The sequence below is a fragment of the Camelus bactrianus genome, chromosome 2 (assembly GCF_048773025.1).
Source record: "Camelus bactrianus isolate YW-2024 breed Bactrian camel chromosome 2, ASM4877302v1, whole genome shotgun sequence".
Taxonomy (NCBI): domain Eukaryota; kingdom Metazoa; phylum Chordata; class Mammalia; order Artiodactyla; family Camelidae; genus Camelus; species Camelus bactrianus.
In genome coordinates this window covers 38,229,192-38,247,680 of record NC_133540.1, presented here as the reverse complement: position 1 = coordinate 38,247,680, position 18,489 = coordinate 38,229,192, and the positions used below count along the sequence as shown (strand labels likewise).

General features: G+C 36.7%; 1 protein-coding gene across 2 annotated transcripts in view; it reads right to left on the bottom strand.

The window, feature by feature from the left end:
* SLC7A11 (solute carrier family 7 member 11) overlaps positions 1-18,171 on the bottom strand; it is a 96,254-nt gene extending 78,083 nt beyond the window's left edge. Inside the window, exons 1-4 of one of the 2 annotated variants that reach the window (XR_006724746.2) lie at positions 16,666-18,171; positions 13,000-13,126; positions 9,883-9,998; positions 731-856 (exon numbers count right to left, since the gene is read on the bottom strand). Coding sequence is in view for 1 of the 2 variants with exons in the window: in XM_010954635.3 (XP_010952937.1) it covers positions 731-856; positions 9,883-9,998; positions 13,000-13,126; positions 16,666-16,942 (646 nt within the window). In the remaining variant the exon portion in view is untranslated. The remainder of the gene's footprint in view (positions 1-730; positions 857-9,882; positions 9,999-12,999; positions 13,127-16,665) is intronic. The other variant, XM_010954635.3, reaches the window with a different exon arrangement.
* Between the last annotated feature and the right edge of the window lie 318 nt (positions 18,172-18,489).

Sequence of the window (18,489 nt, the reverse complement as noted above, 5' to 3'; positions counted from 1 at the left end):
TCCAACAGTTTCCCCTGAATGCAAGCAATTGCGTGTGCCTTCTTCCCTAGAACAACTGACACTCTAAATGACATCATCCTCACCCTTCTCATCTTTTATTACTTAATAGACAACTCTATAAGGCAAATAATCCCAGAAAATGGTATTACATTTCTGCAGAAATGCAGATTTTACATTAAAAATAATGTAACAATAAAAAAATTTTTTACAACTATTTTTATTGTCAGATGGTATTTGTTATTTTAGGAATGCTATTCCCATATTGGACTGTCTCTGCCCAGATTTCATCCTCAAGGTAAAAGGAATAATAATCATAAAGTAAATTATTCATCATGTTTCAGTATTTTCAGATGCCTTTTTCTCTCTAATCTTTAATACTATTGTTGAACTACTTTAAAGTAGAAATAAGTGGACATATTTATCTATAGTTAAAACTAACAGCTTATTTTTTTTCCTACTTTGAGTTTTCACTACGAACAGTTTATACTGAGAGAAAATTCACTGATGCCTTATTTTGTTGCTTGGCCCAGTCTTAATCCTCTTGTTGCCATTATACCAACCCACTCCCCAGGGTTGCAGGCTTTCAAATCAATTAGATGACAGTATAGAGTGTAAGTTCCATGAGCAGAGAGACTAATTAAGGGATTCTGCTAGAACAAGCAAAAGTTAGTGTTAGAAGAGACCAACAGCAGATACGTATTTTAAAAAGCATTTACTTTTCAGTCCATACCTTTAATTAGCTGCATCACTCCAGGGACTATAATTATCAGAATTGCTGTGAGCTTGCAAAAGGTTAGAAAAATCTGGATCCGGGCGCTCCAGCTGACACTCATGCTATTTAGGACCATCACCACGGCTACAAAGAAACAGATGAAGTTACAAAAGGCAAATCCTCATCGGCATGAAGACACCTTAGGTCCTGGCTACTCGAGGTGCCATCAGTGAACCAGCAGTGTTGGCATTACCTGGAAGCATTTTAGAAATGCAGAATCTCAGGCACCACCCCGACCTAAGAACTACAAATATGCATTTCAATAAGATCTCTAGGTGATTTTTATGCACATTGAAGTTTGAGAAGCTTGGATAAAACCTGCAGACAGTAAGAAGTTATCACTCATTCTGTTCTCTATATATGTCAATAAGAAGGGACAAAAAGGTACTGCCCCAACAATCCTATAATAAAACCTTCTAAGCAACTTCTTAAGTCATCACATGCAGTCAAATTATTACCAAATGCAAATTTGTGTGCCTGATGCTCCGTGAGGCCCAAGAAACCAAAACGTTGGAGTTCGGAGCAGAGAAAGGTTGATTGCAGGGCCCGGCAAGGGGGACTGGGTGGTTCATGGCCAAGAAAACCCTAGACTTCTCAAAGGGTTTCAGCAAAGCATATTTAAAGGCCAAGTAAGGGAGGGGATCACAGAGCTTGTGATCAGTTCATGCACAATCCTCTGATTGGTTGACGATGAGGTAAGAGGGCAGTCAACACTATCAACCCCTCGGCGCCAGAAAGTCTGGGTGCTATGTGCTCTCAATCATCAAGTAGTTAATTTCTACCCTTTGGTAGTGGTTTTTAGCATGTAAAAAACTTAGGAAATACACATGAGACACTATTACCTGGGTACTTCAGAGAGGAGCTACAGCAGAGGATATGGGGGAGGGGTCTGTCCCAGGAAGGTCCCACAGGGTCCTGCTCAGTTACAAGATTGCTGAATGTAACTCTTCAGCTTTATACAGCAGGCAACTACTTCCTTGCTCCATGATTGCAGACGTATTCACCTGCCAGCCTGGGATCACACACAAGAACTGGGATCACACTCAAGAAGGGACAGTATGTTGAGAAGATGGCTGGGACCTTATTCTTCCCTCTCAGGACTAGCCTTAGCCAGCAGTTTTTGCAATTCCTCTCCACTTTACAATTAGCACAGCAAGGAGTGACTTTGAACCTACTCTAAAGATATGTTTTGGGACTTGAAAAAAGGTTGTAAGTGATAAATTCAAAAGAGTTCCCCGAGCAGGATGCACACTGGGTCCGAGGCCAGCAGAATTTCCCTGTCTTGATGCTGTCTGCAGTGTTCTGAGCAGTACAACTATCCACTGCCCCTCTCCCCACTGTGAACCATGAGCACCGTGAGGACAGAACAAGCATCATCCATCCCTGTATTGCTAGTATCCAGCTTCATATCTGCCCCAGGAAGATAATCAACACAGTTTTCTTGAATAAATGAATGAGCTGGGTCGCCAGCTTAAAAAACAAAAAACAAAAAAATAAACAAAAAACCCTACCTTCAGTCAAGAAGGCATGAATAAAGGGTGATACTGTCATACCCTGCCTCCTATACTCTGCTGCAATGACTGAGTTATTCTAGATAGTGGATTTCAACTTTATGCTCTTTCCAAAACCTTACGCTTAGTGTTACTACTTCCTACCCACCCCCCCCAAAAAAGCTACTTCATATCTGACATTTATAGTTATTATCTGTAAGCTTTATTTTTAAAAAGGTGTATTTCCCTGAAACAAATACCAAAAATGTATGAAGAGACTTCTCAGGGGACAAAACACTTGTAGAATTCTTATAATTCAAGTTGCGATAGGGAGTTTTCCATATGTACAGTAATGAGTGATTGTCAGTGTTTCCATTGCCAGATGTATCATTAGTTCATTTCATAATTTAAGAATCGGTTCAAATGTTATCAACACATGATATATAATAGTAAAAAATTTTAAATAACCTAGACCCCTGAAGAAGTTAAACATTTATTACACAGAAGTGTGTTCGTGACATATTACTAACCAATACAGCAAATTACAGAGGCATAATGGACTGATAAAGACGCAAAGAGAAAAAAGGACAGGAAAAATTCTGAAAGAGTGTTTACCAAAACATTAACAGAAGATGTCTACAGATGATAGAAATCTGAATAATTTTCAAGTTTTAAAATTTATTTTTCTACAGTATTTTAATAATTTTTATAATGAACATGAAGCATTAAGTAACAAAAATCAACAAAAGCAACTTTCATTTCTGAAAAAAATTCTAAGATGGGAAGAATAAGGGACCAATAGATCCCATACAAAGTTAAACAGGGGGTTACTAATGAAGAAATGTTTTGAAGGAGTAATTGATGAGAATAATTAGAAAGGCTGGAGCCCTAAATAAAGCTACATGGGAGGCTAAGGGAAATATTTTATCTTTGAAGCTGAAAACATGAAGAAATAGACAGACCCATTGTCAATAGCCCAGTGCATTATTTTATCAGTGGAAAAATAGAAAATGAAATTATTTTCCTCTCCCCTATATAAAGCACTTACATGTTGAAAATAATTTAATGCATCTCTGCTTCATCTTCATCATCCAGTGATTCTTTTCCTTTTTCTATGCAAATGACTCTGTGATAATGAGTCATCATATGAAAGGGATTATGTTTTTAGTTAAGGAGATTCAGCACTGGTCTGAAAATAATTGGACTCATGTTCCCACCACCAACAAAAGAGCACTGTTTTCTTTTGAACAGAGCTCCTAAAATGCCAAACACTTTCTGAAAGTACTCCACAACAGGAAAGAGCTGTTGTACAGAGAGGGAGGGAGAAAAGGGAGGAAGGAAGGGGGAAAAGGAAAAGAGGGAGGGAGGGAGGGAGGGAGAGAGGGAGGGAAGGAAGGAAAGAAAGGAGGGGAGAAACGGACAGGCGGAGGGAGGGGTGAGGGAGGGAGAGGAAAGAGAAAGGCATTCTCATATTTGGAGCCTCTATGTATTTGGGAAGAGAAAAGAGGGTTTGTTACTTTCATAAAGCACGTATGAACTTAATGCCTGATGAAACAGAAGGAAAAAAAAATGAATCTGAAGAATTTTCTTTTATATTTCATAAAGTTTTCTTAGAAAAATGGAAAACAAAAATCGAACAAATATTATGCCTTGATAATCTCACCTTGTTTTCCTCTCAGACAACGGAAATAAAAATTCTGGTTAAAACTGACTTCTCTCAAAGGTTTCCCAAAACCCTGCTTTATCTGAGCATCCAGACAGCACCCTCATTATTTGGTATGCCAAATTCCAGATGAGATGTACCTCTCTGACCCTGAGGAATACAGCTTAACAGGTAACAAGGCAGTCAGTACAGAGGCACCGTGAAGGTCCTCAAGTGGCTGGAACTGCTGTTTCATAAGGTGTTTTTACAGAGAAATTTAAGTCTATGTATGTTACTTATCCAACAATATTGAAAAGGGATTTGGGATTCACTAAATGCAAGAGCTTTCGGAATTTCTGAAACAAATAATATCTACTTTGTTTTTTATATACTATCTATACCCATTGTAATCAAAGAAATCTGAGTAAGCCTTCCTCCTCCTAATTTTACTTCCTTTGAATAATAATTGGTAATTTCGCACATTAGAAATTACTTGTATCAACTTAGGCTTATTACTATTATTTTTTTGCTTGCATTATATGTTACCAAATTGAAACTAGAGGGACATACAGTTTTTATTTACCCAGTAATGATTCAGTTTCTTAGGAAGTGAAAGGCAGCAATGAAAGCTATATGGATACATCCCGGTGATCAGAAATGCATATGGAAGGGAGCTGCATGTGAAGTGGATGTTTAGAGGAGTGTTAAGAACCGATGCAGTGATTTAAGGATTGGCAAGTTATTTCTTTCTGCATTTCCGTAATTCAAGTCTGTCTTTTGTTTTGCAGAGTGAGATTACTGAGCCTGGATATACTGGGTTTTCTCCCAGGTACAGGCTCTCCTTGGCTTCTGACTTCTGCTTTGTGCTAAACTGGCAAAATATATGTGCACCGTATGGTTGAGCTAAAGTGAGTTGTTCCACTGTTCTTTGTGACAGCTGCCTGGGTTGCCTTTCTCTTTTTGTTCGCATTCACTTCCTGGATGCATTAATTTCAGAGAAGTTGTGTAGCCAAAAAAACCTTTACAGAACAGAGAGACTATATCTAGGATCTCACTATTCAGAATAAAAATGGTAAGCATTCAATAAATATAATCCTTACATGGATAATGTTATTTAATCCTCATGTCTCTGGGACATGGTTACCATTATTGGCGTTATCTTTCAGATGAGCAGCTGAAAATCCGTACACTACTTAACTTGCCTATGTTCTCAGAGGTAAGTGTGAAGATAGGATCCGGGCCAAGTAAACTGATTTTCTAGTCCACTCTTTTGACCCCTCCCTCACAGGTAACAATGAGGAAGTAGTTCAAAAGACCTATATGATCTCACTAGCATATCTATTTCTTCCAAACTCCTGGTGGCTCTTCGTCTCTGCTAAGGTTCATGTTTATCTTGGCTGGGACTTCAGGACACACTGGTTCCACATTTCATTTGTCACCCTTATGAAGGGTATGGTTGTTGTTCTGCAGTCCTTGTTTATTTCAGTACTATGTTTCTCTACCTAAGAATTGGTTGTCATGGTATTTAGTTTCGGTAGAAAAGGAGTAGGGATAGCCAGACTTCAGAAGACTTAAACAGAGCCGCTCCACATGCAATATTTGAAATGCTAGCCCAGAACCGGTCCTAGGTTTTCTTTCATGTAATTTAATGATGCCAGGAAAACACAATTTTAGAAAAGAAAATACAGTAATGCTCTTGTAGAGATGGTTATTTTGTTCCTCACAATGCAATCACAAGTGTTATTTTGTTCGCTTCCCCTAATTATGCCCACAAGTTAAGAGAAGAAGATAGGGCTCAATGCTGGAGAGGGTGTGAAGAAAAAGGAACCCTCCTACACTGTTGGTAGGAATGTAAATTTGCGGCCACTATAGAGGACAGTATGGAAGTTCCTTAAAAAACTAAAAATAGACTTACCATATCATCCAGCAATCCCACCCCTGGGCATATATCCATAGAAAAATACATTTCAAAAAGACACATGTGCCCCAAATTTCACAGCAGCACTAGTTACAATAGCCAAGACATGGAAACAACTCAAATGTCCATTGATAGATGACTAGATAAAGAAGTTACAGTATATTTATACAACAGAATACTACTCAGCCATAAAAAAGAATAAAAATGCCATTTGCAGCAAAATGGATGGACCTGGAGATCATCATTCTAAGTAAAGTAAGCCAGAAAGAGAAAGAAAATGCCATATGATATTGCTTGTATGTGGAATCTTAAAAAAAGGACCCAAAGGAACTTATCTACAAAAGCAGAAATAGACTCACAGACAAAAAGAACAAACTTATGATTACCAGAGGCTAAAGGGGGTGGGAAGGGATAAATTGGGAACACAAAAATTGCACCTCTTAGGGAGTGATGGAAATGTCAGGTATCTTGATTGTGGTGGTGGTTTCATGGGTGTATCATTTATCAAAATTCATCAAACTGTACATCTGAAATATGAGTAGTTTATTGTACAGGAACCATACCACAATTAAGGTGTTAACATTAATTAATTAATTAAACAGAAGATAGGGCTCTTTACTCACCTACATAAACTAAACTAGCAAGAAAGTTGAGACTCAGAGAAGTTAGGGATGCTTCTGGGAGTAGATCTCACATTGTAAGGAAAATATTTTTACTATAATATTCTGCCATTCAAAGGTATACTTACATAGGGTCTAGTTTCAGGAGACCAGAACAAAAGACTAGATATCATTTTAAATACTGAACATATTTCAATGCTTACTGAAGCTACAAGGAGAGTGAAAGTTCATGAAGTTCCATAGAAGACAAAGGGAGTCATAACAGTACTGGGCTAGAGGTGAGTTGACGGGTGAATATCTAAGATTCCCTGTTAAACTTTCAAGTGTCTGACATGTCTACCAGAATGGACAGGATTCTGGATAAGCAAAAACTCTTAATTTTTATTAATTTGATGCAAATGAAAAAGAGTACATTAAAGGCAGGGGGCAAATTAGTATTTAGTAACTCCCAACGCCCACCCTACTCTGATTTCTTAAATAGTTGGTTCACATTTCACCAACCTTGAAGTTCTTTTTCTCTATGATTTGATTATAACCAGGTCCTTCAAGGTTTGCTCATTTTCTGTACTTGAACGAAAGAATTCAAGCTCCTACAAACTGTTTCCTTCCCCTGTAGGGAAGACAGGGAAGCAGTTCATACCATTCAACTCTCTTCTCTCTATCTCACTAACCTTCTACCCCTCTCCTCACTTTGAAAGCTGCAGAATGTGAGAGATTTGCCCCCAGGTTCGTTTCTCCTTCTCTATCTCCATCTCCACCTACTGTTGCTCCATTAAAGCTAAATTCTTTTCAGAGACAGTCTGGCATTCCCAATTAGACCACTGATTTACATTATCTACCACTGAGTCATAAGCATAGCCAGCTTCCTCTTTTAGTGCTTCTGATCCTAGGAACATATTTCCTCAGAGACTCAAGCTTGCAAAAGAAACATCAAAATTTGTAAACTCATGTTGTAACTAATGGCAAAAATAGAAGGACCTGTCTAGGTTAATCCAAGATTTCCTCAGGCTGTCTGCTATCTAGTCTATCACCAATCTCTACTGCAGGAGTTTTGTAAATAAACTGCAACATACTTAATCAGCCCTACCTATAATTGTTTTCAAATTTGGTTTGAACGGTTTCCATTTACTCTTCTAAAATACAAATTTTCCCTTTAAAAAGTTTAGTAGAATTGGGATAAATAAGAAGTCATTTAGACTTCCCCAAATAGTAATATGTTATCATTATCCATCTCATTTCAAGTCTATCTCAGTCCAAGCTGTGGATCTGTAAATATTTATATAATATCTACTGAAAGTTTGCTGTAGTAGCTTTTAATGAGTAACCTTTACTGGCAATTCACAGAACTCTCAAAAAATGCTACCCCTACCTTTCTCTTTTTGAATATAATAATTCTGCCTCAGTCAGTTGAGGGACAAGAATATAATGGGTACAGCAATTGCTACTGATCCGACCCCTTAGAGGAACACCAGATTTATCAAGAACTTTCTTTGGGAAAGGCACTCTGCTCAAGGTCTTACAAATCTGACTAATTTCATCCTTCCAGTCATTCAAGATAAATTATCTTTTCACAGGTATTTTACCAATAAAAAAACTGAGGCTTAAAGAGGTTCAATAGTTGGCCCCCCAAATCACATAACTAAGAAACTATGGCACAGAATTTCAATTCCAGGTTGTTTGCCTCCAGAGCCTGAGCTATAACCACTATGCTAAGATGGTTCAAAAATTCATGGTGTTAGATCTGAATATCACATCAAGCAAAGTCTATTTCATTTACCACCAATTTCCTGCTGCCTGAGAAACTTGAGGATGTGTCATTCTCCAAGTTCAATATGCAGACATTCCACTGGCTTCTCGACTAGAGAAAAATTATTAGACCTCTTCTCATAGAAAATCAGTTGTCAACAAATATTTCTTGAGCACAAACAACATATTAGGAGCTATGTGAAGGGTTGGAAATAGTACAGAGAATGAGCCCCTGGTCTCATGGAACTTCCAATGATGTTTTCCCACAAGGGTATAAATAGCTATCATTTGTAATTTGTTCTCTAAAAATTTCTGGCATTACCCAAAACACTTTATATACATCATCTCTTTTAATATCATTAAATCCTGACAAGACACCTTATAAGACCGAGCATGATTTACAGATAAGAACACTGGTGCAGAAAGGTTAAGTGACTTGTCCCCACGTCTCACATCTGTAGTGTGTGTTAAGGACAAGATGAATCAAGTACACCATCACCACTCCAGAACTTAGAAATATCTAATTCCAGTATTTTTCTTTGTCTTTCTTTAGAGACTTCACAGAACAATTATGTGTATATGTTTCTTGGATTAAGGGTGACACAGAACAATTATGTGTATATGTTTCTTGGATTAAGGGTGAAATCCAGGATGAACCTGTTTAAGTTCAGAAATACATGTACTTAACACTAGAGATGCATTATGTGTAATTCCTAACTTTTTCCTGCTAACTAACCACTCATTTCTCCATTGGTAATTGTTCATCTCTTTCTTTACTGCTCTATCGAAACACCTCAGCCATCTATAACTAAAATTTCATTCCTGAGTTTGCAATTCAGTTATTCCTGTGTAGCTGTCTCTTTCCAAGTAGTTCAAATTTAATCAGATGGAATCATATTGATTCCTAAAACAGTGATTCAAACAGTATCTACAATTTAGTAATCATTTCCCATCATATTCAAGGCTCTGGAATCTAGACTCTTGTATTAGGAAATTAGAGTCATATTTGTCTTCACACCACATATGTAATGTTGTGCATGTTCTTCTTTTTTATTTCCTTTTTAAAAAAAAAAAAGTTCTAGTATCTGTGCCCATTAATGAAATGAACAACTTCCTAATTTGGAGACCGTAAAGAAAACTCCTAGTTGAGAAATGCTACTAATAATCAAATATTGAAAGAAGACTCTTATCATGATCATTGATGGACAGTTAAAATCATAAAGCATAATGAGAGTGACAGACGTTAACACTAGGAAATGTGTGAGCACAACACACTCAACACAGAATCATCACTCCACAAGGATACGTGTGTTACAGTTCAACACGTTACTACCAAGGAAGGATAATTTCTAATTCAGAAAATCAATTAAAAATTGGGTTTTCTTTTGTAAAAGTCTTTTTTTAAATGTGCAATCCAGATACTATTTTACTAACAAGGTGCTTTTGTTTGCCTATTTAAAAAGATCAGCCATCATATCTATTGACCCAGTGCAAAACTGGCATGTAACATAGTATCAGGGATCACTCCAAATCCTTATTTTTTTATTTCCCAGAACAACTTTGGCAAGGTATTGTAAGCAAAAAGAATACCATGTGGGGAACAGTTTCTGCGTGCAGGAAGTCTGAAGAAACTATGTCTCTAGTCACTTTTGTGGGTTTTTTTTCTTTTTCAGATTTACACCTATGATACTCACTTATGCCCACGGCTGTAATGAGCTTGATTGCAAGTTCAGGAATTTCACATTGAATAAAAAATGGTTCCAGAATGTAGCGTCCAAATGCCAGAGATATCACAGCAGTGGCTGCAGGGCTAGAAAAAAAATATATTTAGGTTAACTACAGAAAAAAAAATAGCATCTTCACTAAACTTCTTCTACCTTGAGGTACTGTTCTTCAGCATAGGGAACCTATTCCATAGGAAAGTCTGTAAGTATAAAACTGTGTCCATCTTAATCACTATTTTATCCTCAGTGTTTAGTATAATGTCTGTCATACAGTAGAAAACCAATAAATATTGACTGTATGGTGATGTGTGAACTCCATAGAATGACCCCTGCAATGTACTGATGTGTTACAGATTATTTCTGACAAGAGTAACTTAATCTGAAGTGTAATTTTAATAATGAGTACTTAGGTACCATGGGTGTTTTCAATAGAAGAGAAATATTAAAGCACCTCAGTATCTTGTCACCCCTCAAGTCATTCATTATTCTATTTGAAAGTCCAACCAAGTAATGTGAGTCTATTATCACCAAGAAATATATGAACCCCTTAAAAAAGCTTTAGAATACATCTAGGTAATTTTTTCTGTATACACACACACACACACACACACAAGGCAGCTCTCTTGGGATTCAAGTAACATTTGATTATGAGCTACTTGAGAACAGAAATTGCGGCTTATTCCACATTAGATCTCTTTAACTGGCCATACACCATTCAGTAGCAGTTTGTGGAATGAATGAATAAATGAATGAGCACTGTATTGGTGCTACTATTGCAATTGGAGCAATCATGTTCATCATACTGCTAAGCAATTAGCCAAAGCACGGCTAATTAGCCAATACAATTAGCCAATACGGGGCTGAAGAGGGACTCAAGTCCAGCTACATCAGGCTCCAAAGCCCACCTTCCTGACCAGCCAGCACTCTATCTAAGTAAGTAGTACACTCACTGGAATGCTGAGTATGTTGTATTCAAAATATTAAAACCTTAATCTTTCGGTCATTTGTTCAAAAAGAATTTAATATCTGACAATTAGGGCACTAAAGTAAGCAGTAGAGGGGTTATAAAAAGTGTGACACCTGGTCATATATGCTTGAAATGCTTGCAGTTTTAACAGGGAAACAGCACAGATGCCTGAAATATTAAGGAGACTACAGGACATCATGCTAAATGTCAAATGAGAAACAGAGACTGCATTTTTCAGAAGAATTAAGAGAGCAAAGAAATACCATAAACCAGAGTGAACAGGAAATTAACTGTGGAAAAGACAGAATTTAAGTTGACCTTTGAAGAGTAATATTCAGATTATCAGAAAAGAGTGGAAGGCACATCCCAGGCAAATTCTGGTTGTTAGAAAAGGAACAAAAGACTTCCTTATCATTATTTTGTTATAGCAAGTTTTACGTATTGCAGAATTGTTTAAAATGAGAACAGACCTAACAAAGAAGTAAACACTACTCTCAGCTCTCTGCTGAAAAAGGGACTCCTAGGACTATAAAAATCAAGATTAGTGTTAAGTCCATACTTATGAGCTCTACATTCGCCACTTAGCCACACAGGACAGGATAAAAGCTCACAGGAGCTCTCAGCTGTATATGTCTGATAAGTTTGCAGTAAGAGCAAGGTTCTACAGTTATTTCTGCTAAACTTTGCCGTCGGAATGTGCGAGTCACGTTTCAGGGGAGTAGTCTGCCTTAAGGAGCTGTGATACTCTCAACTTCTCATGTGATGTCATAAGTTTCCCACACAGTTGGAGGAAATTTGCTATTCAGAATGACTTAGCATTATTCGGTTTGATTTTAAAACGAGATAATCAGGAAGAGGAACACATTCTTAAAACAATAAAATCAAAAAAGCTTTCTGCAATGGTAGTTCACTGATTTGTTTAACATGAGGATATAAGTCATTTATGACAAGTGAAATTTTGTTTCTTTGGAGAGTATAGAACTTGGCAACTTACTCAGCTGTTAAGAACAGAAGTTTCCTAGTCACGAAACTGAGTAAACTAAAATAACTTCATGGCATAACCTCCAAGAAGGAAAAATGCCAGTTAATAGCATAATGTTTAATATTGTCTAATTACGATTTATAATCAAACAGAAGGTCTGACTCATCAAGGTAGATTTTGATGTTTCATCTCCTTTTCAGGTCAACATCCTTCCTGAAAATGTCATAGAGAATAACTGAATATTAAAGAAAAGCAGCTGCTCTGAAACTTTGGCATGGCTGGCAAACTACTACTAGTGGCAAAAACGCATTAAAAACATTGAGTAGCTTACTTGCCAGAAAGAGAAAGAAAAATACCATATGAGATCGCTCATATGTGGAATCTAAAAACAAAACAAAACGAAACAAAACAAAAAACATAAACACAAAACAGAAATAAACTCACAGACATAGAATACAAACTTGTGGTTGCCAAGGAGGCGGGGGTGGGAAGAGAGACTGGGATTTCAAAATTGTAGAATAGATAAACAAGATTATACTGTATAGCACAGGGAAATATATACAAGATCTTACAGTGGCTCACAGAGAAAAAAAATGTGACAATGAATACATACATGTTCATGTGTAACTGAAAAATTGTGCTCTACACTGGAATTTGACACAACATTGTAAAATGATAATAAATCAATAAAAAATGTTAAAAAAACAAATGGATGAATGGCAAAAGAAAATTGAGTAGCACAGGGAAATACATTTAATTTCTTGTAATAACATGTAATGGAAAAGAATCTGAAAAGAATATATATATATATATATATATATATATATATATATATATATATATATATACACACACATATATATATGTATGTATATCTGAATCACTTTGCTGTACACCTGAAGCTAACATTATAAAGCAACTACACTTCAATAAAACATTTTTTTAAAAATTGGAAAAAAAAAACATTAATTGAGAAAGGTGTTTCATCACAGATTTCATGTCCTGAAGTAGCCATGTTTACCACATAGTCCCATGACATGCACATTTCTAATTAATTAAAAATAATCAAGATAATTCAAGAAAGGGAATAACAAAAAGGTTTATTTTTTTCTTAATTCTTTTCTATCTAGGATCTTACCGTATTATGAGCAGTTCCACCCAGACTCGCACAAAAGCTGGTAATGGGCCAAAGACTTCCAGGATGTATGTGTAATGACCGCCAGATTTCTTTATACTGGTTCCCAATTCAGCATAGGACAAGGCTCCTGTGAAACATTTATAATGAAAAGGTGCAAAGTTAAAATATCACCAAGTCATCCAGCAGTAGAATGGATACAGCAACGTTTATGTTGCATGAGATGTTATTACATTCTTTGGTCTGAATGACATCACTTTTTCAAAATAAATAACTGTCATCCAATTCCTAAGAGCCTCCGAATTCCTCTTGTAACTTCCTCGTATTTGAGATCTAGTTAATTCTATTCAAACAATGCAATTTTACTTGAAATGGTAAAGACAAACTTTAAAAACAATATATTACTGAGAATTTTGAATCTCAACCTTAAGAACAAGGGACTAAGAAAAGAAGATAAAATAGATGCTAATCCTTATTTTTCAAAGAACATAACTTCTCATCAAGGAATTATCCTAAATTGACCTCATTATGATTATATTGAGAATCCTTTTAATAAATGATATTTCTGTGGCATACCAGAATAAGTAAGATTTATCTGCTCTCCCAGAAAAGCATGGACTCAAGGCCTTGCAAGGCTTCATGTCATTTTTAGGATATGTTTTGTTTGTCAACAAAATGAATTTTGACTCAGATATTCTATTTTTAGGAAAGTTTTTCTTGGATGTCTTTCAAGTATACACTCTGGGCGGTTGAAACAACATACTTCTTAAAAAGGGGTGCTATAACATTTATGTACATTAAGTAAAATGAATTATAAACCAAATTTTAACATGTAGCAATAAAACTCACAAGGACTTGCACAAGTTATGTAACTTCCCCAAACCTCAGTTTCATCCTCTGTAAAATAAAGACCTCAACCGTTATCTTATAAGGGGTTTGTGTGTATAAATGTGCAAATGGGTGTCAAGGACAGCACTGGGCGTGACACACAGAAAGCACCTCATGAAATACAGTTGCATCTACTCATTTAAGCAATTAATTCTCAAGAAAATGAAAAAATATACCTTGATATTATGTGAAAAGTTCTATCCATGCTGCTAAGAACCCAAAGGTAAGGTGTAACTTTTACCTGAATTACTCTGGAGATGAAAAGTATAGGAAATTATTACTACTCAGTAAAGCTTCAGGTAGACCTCTCCAATGTGAATATAATTTAGATAATCAGCAAAATCTTAGTGTCACTTATCCTATTCCTGAACCTACCAGTGTATCAGAGTCACCTGGGAAAATTTTTTTTATTTAAAAACAAACAGAAAACAAATGCTAAGACCATACCCCAGACCTACTCTCTAACCAAGAGAAGCCAGACTCTCCCATAAAAGCATTCAAGAAAACCTGTGATTTTAAAATTCACACAACTAATTCTAAAGTAACAAGTCTACAGATTGATATTTGGGGATCACTGATACAGTTTGTCTGTTTATAACTGATTGTAATTAGTTGCAGTTCACTCTCTGCTGGAAACCATTCGCCATGCTAGTTGACTGTACAGAAAAGCATCTAATACAAAATATTATTGGAAAGAGTCTTAACTACCTCAGAATTTATCGCCAGAGAATCAATCCCTAGTCCTGTGTATACTTTGCTGAAACTCCAGGATGGTTATCCCAGGTTTAAATTGAGTTCTGGACAAATGAAATTTTCATTTAAAGGTCTCAAACTCCATAACCACTTTCCCCAGATGAAAAAACTTCAAAACAGGATGTCAAACATCCATGTATTAACCCTGGCTTTAAAATAGGTTGTAAACCAAATATACAAATTCTTTATTTTTAGTTCCAGAATTCTATAGTTTTAAGATGATGACATTTTTTTCTCTTATATTTTGCTTTGCTTCCTGTTAGGAATGCACTCCTGTCAAAAGTTCCCAGTAACCTAAAAGACAAGTGCAATGAAAATATAGATAAGTACATTAGTTCAGGAACACACTCCCTACAATTAGTAATCAAAGAATACCAACTCAGTGTAAGTTTAGCTAGTCCCTTTAGCTTTTTTGTTAACTTCTTGAGATAATATAATTATGCAAAAGCATATTTTCATAGTACAAATCTGCATCACTTTAGCTTAATGCTCAGAGCCATTCACTTTATTATGTATGAATAACCATTTATTGTGTACAAAAGTGGAATCACATAGTGGGAGCTGCCTGCACATAGTATGCAAAATCCAGGAAACTGATGAAGGTTTCTCCTAGTAGATATTGACTTATTCTGAGTATACCAAGTGTTGTGGACAATTAAAGGCTGAGGGTGCACAGAGTCATTTAAGAAGATCAACAATTAAGTTTCTCTTTGTCTATAAACATGCACGCCACACCATATGAATACCACTAACTCTTTGTAAACACTTAAAAATAGAGTAGATTTTTCTATACTAAGCCTTTGTTTCAACAAGTTTGATTTAAAATACCTTCTTCCTAATAATAGGAATTTGAGTTTTCTAGATGAATGCTCAAACCAATGCATTAAAACATGGCAAGGCCTTAAGAATAAATGAGTTGGTACATGTAGGACCAAGAGTTAGTACTTGGTCCTGGAGTTAGGACAAAGACTTAGTAACTTTAATGTCCAATATCTCTTGGAATCAAAGCACACTATTTGCCAAAGAAGAGCAAATATATCTCAGACATTTTTCACATAGCATAAATAAAATTTAATTTTCTTGACCGTTCACCAGTTTTTGTCACCTTTACAACTAAATCAAGTAGCTTTCTAGTAATTTTCCCACCTCATGAGGGGGCATTTATTACCTCTTTACTATAGAGATCTAGATTTTGAAGAAAAATTAAGAATCATACTTCTTCTACCAGTTCTGCTGAGACTAACTCAGTGAACAGGTGGACAGATTGTCTGTGTCTCTGGAGGCCAAGTGAACTCTTAATGAAGAAAACAGACCTGGGCAAACACAGCAAACGAACACCTAATTCCAGTTTTACAGTTTAGATTGTAGAAGTTTAGAGGTACTGGGGAGAGATCAAAGGTTGAAAAAATGTAAAATATGCTCGGACACTTGCACTATTCTCACTTAGGACAGAGGTTAAATTATATGCCATCACACTTCTTTCCACGTCAGGGACTTTTCAAGGAATATCAGAAATTGACAAGCACACAACGTTAAAAAATTAAAAAGGAAAAGACTGCTACCCGTTTGTTTTGCCAAATAAAAAGTCAGTAAAAACTTCTGCTGAACACTCAGTTCTGTGTCTAAATAGGCCACACCGGGTTTCACTTCACAGGTGTTTCATTCAGCATGCCAGCTGCCAAGATGCCCCAAACAGACGTAACTGAGCACAAGTGCCTGGGACAGAAAGCTCAGTGTATTTTACTGGGTCATCAAAGTTAGCTTTGGTGCTCATGGCCACAGGGAAAAGTCAGACGATAATCTGTTTTAGGAAAAGAGAGCACAGCCTACAGGAAGCAATTTCAGGGAATTCAGGATTCTGCCAACAGTGGACACTGCGTTTGTATAGTTCACATACCTCACCAAAAATCCGAAAACTGAGGGTACCCTTTGCCATTCATTCCCTCCTGAGAAATTCCCTTCTGCTCTCCCAGAGAGCAAACTGCCCAGCTCCACAGACACACCCCCAGAGAAGCAGCTGCAACTCACCAAACAGTGACAGGACCCCACAGACCGTCCAGATAACCAGAGACAAGCCCACGCTGCCCGTGTTCTGGAGGATGCCCTTGGGAGAGATGAAGATTCCTGCTCCAATGATGGTGCCGATGATGATGGAGATTCCTCTCAACAGAGTGATTTTCTTCTTGAGCACAACTCTCTCCTGCCCAGGTGGCTCCTTGCTGCCCAGGGAAGGCAGCCTCCCTTGAACATTCCCCTGCAGGTAACCTCCATTGGAGATGGTGGACACAACGGGCTTTCTGACCATTGCAGGGACCCACGTGTGAGGAAACAGGAAACAGAGGGAAAAAAATAAAGCCCACAAACTTTCAACTTGGATGCCTCTTGGTGTGACTGATCGATCTCCTCCCGTTTGCTTTCAGATTCTTTCTCAGTGCTAGTGTGCTCACAGGTAAGACTCTAAGGTGTATTTTCGCCTTCAGCAATCTAATTACTCCTCAGGAACACCTGTGCGTTCGTTCATGGTGCTCGGGTCCCCCACCTCCCCGACTACCTCTGCTGCGGCGGCTGCGGCAGCTGCCCTATCATTACAGACCAGCTCAGCTTCCTCGTGGGCTGGTATTTAAGCTCCTGCCTGTCACACCAACTTACTCTAGCTAGATGATGATGCAAATTCTCCAGGTTTGCATCAGCCACATGAGAAGTCTCCAGCATTACTCAGCTCTTTTTTTTTTTTTTTTTCCTTTTTTCTTCTTTTTTTTTTTTTAACACTAGCAGCAAGTTGCTCAACTGGCCAAAGCTTTCAGAGAACAAAGCACACACTTAAAAGGGATCTTAACCAATCCAGAAGGAGTAAATTCGGAACAGACCTTCCCAGAGATTTAAAGCAACTCCTAGTGAGGGAAAAAAGAGCTTCACTCGAAAAGAAAATGAAAAATGAAACAGGAAATGATCACTGCGTTGTGCAGAGTTTCTTTTTATCTTTAACTGAAGTATAAAACCATTTCTACAAAATTGTTTTGATCATAGAAAGTTACCCAAAGCTGCATTGTTTATGACAACAAAATTTAGATTTCATAATGCTTCTTGCTTATTTGAATTTCTTTTTACTTTGGGTTTCCTAGCAACAGTCAGATCTAATATTTACAAAGATAGAATGATTCTGTATAGCTGCTATCATGCATATAACAATTGTGAGCCTTACATAACATTAAAGACAAAAATTATTTCTTACTACCTAAATAAACCAATACTTAAAATCACCATCTGAGTGTGACTACTTCAAAAATTAGTGACTCCAGAAAATAGCCATTTTCTGATTCTCATTAGCACAAGATAATCTCCTAAACTAAGAGATATACTCTCCATTTACATTTTGTTCCATCAAATGACCAAAAAAATCTAATTTCAAAATTAAGCAATGTTTACCATGGCATAAAAGTATGCATATAACAAAGGCTTGAAAAGGGATACTCAGAATAAAATTGTGGACGTTGATCATGTTACATATGATTTTTTTCTAACGTGCATCAACTATCATTTCATTATAATTATAAATTTAAAGTAAATTAGAAATGTAAGATAAGATTAAAATAGTTACTTTAAAACAGTAGGAAAACCAAACATTCTTCAACTCTATTAGCTTTCTTAATCAAGTGCCCATAAAACAAATACCAAAAGAAAAGAAATCCTGGATATCACTTTTGGCTGTGGTTATAGGTGGTTTTGGATTCAGTGAGATTTGGATGTTATCATTACCCTGAAGCTACGTTTACAAACACTATTAAGTATGCTTCTAAACATCTGAGCAAAAACAACAGGCAGAAAAACTTGTGCATGAGAGGTGAGGATGAG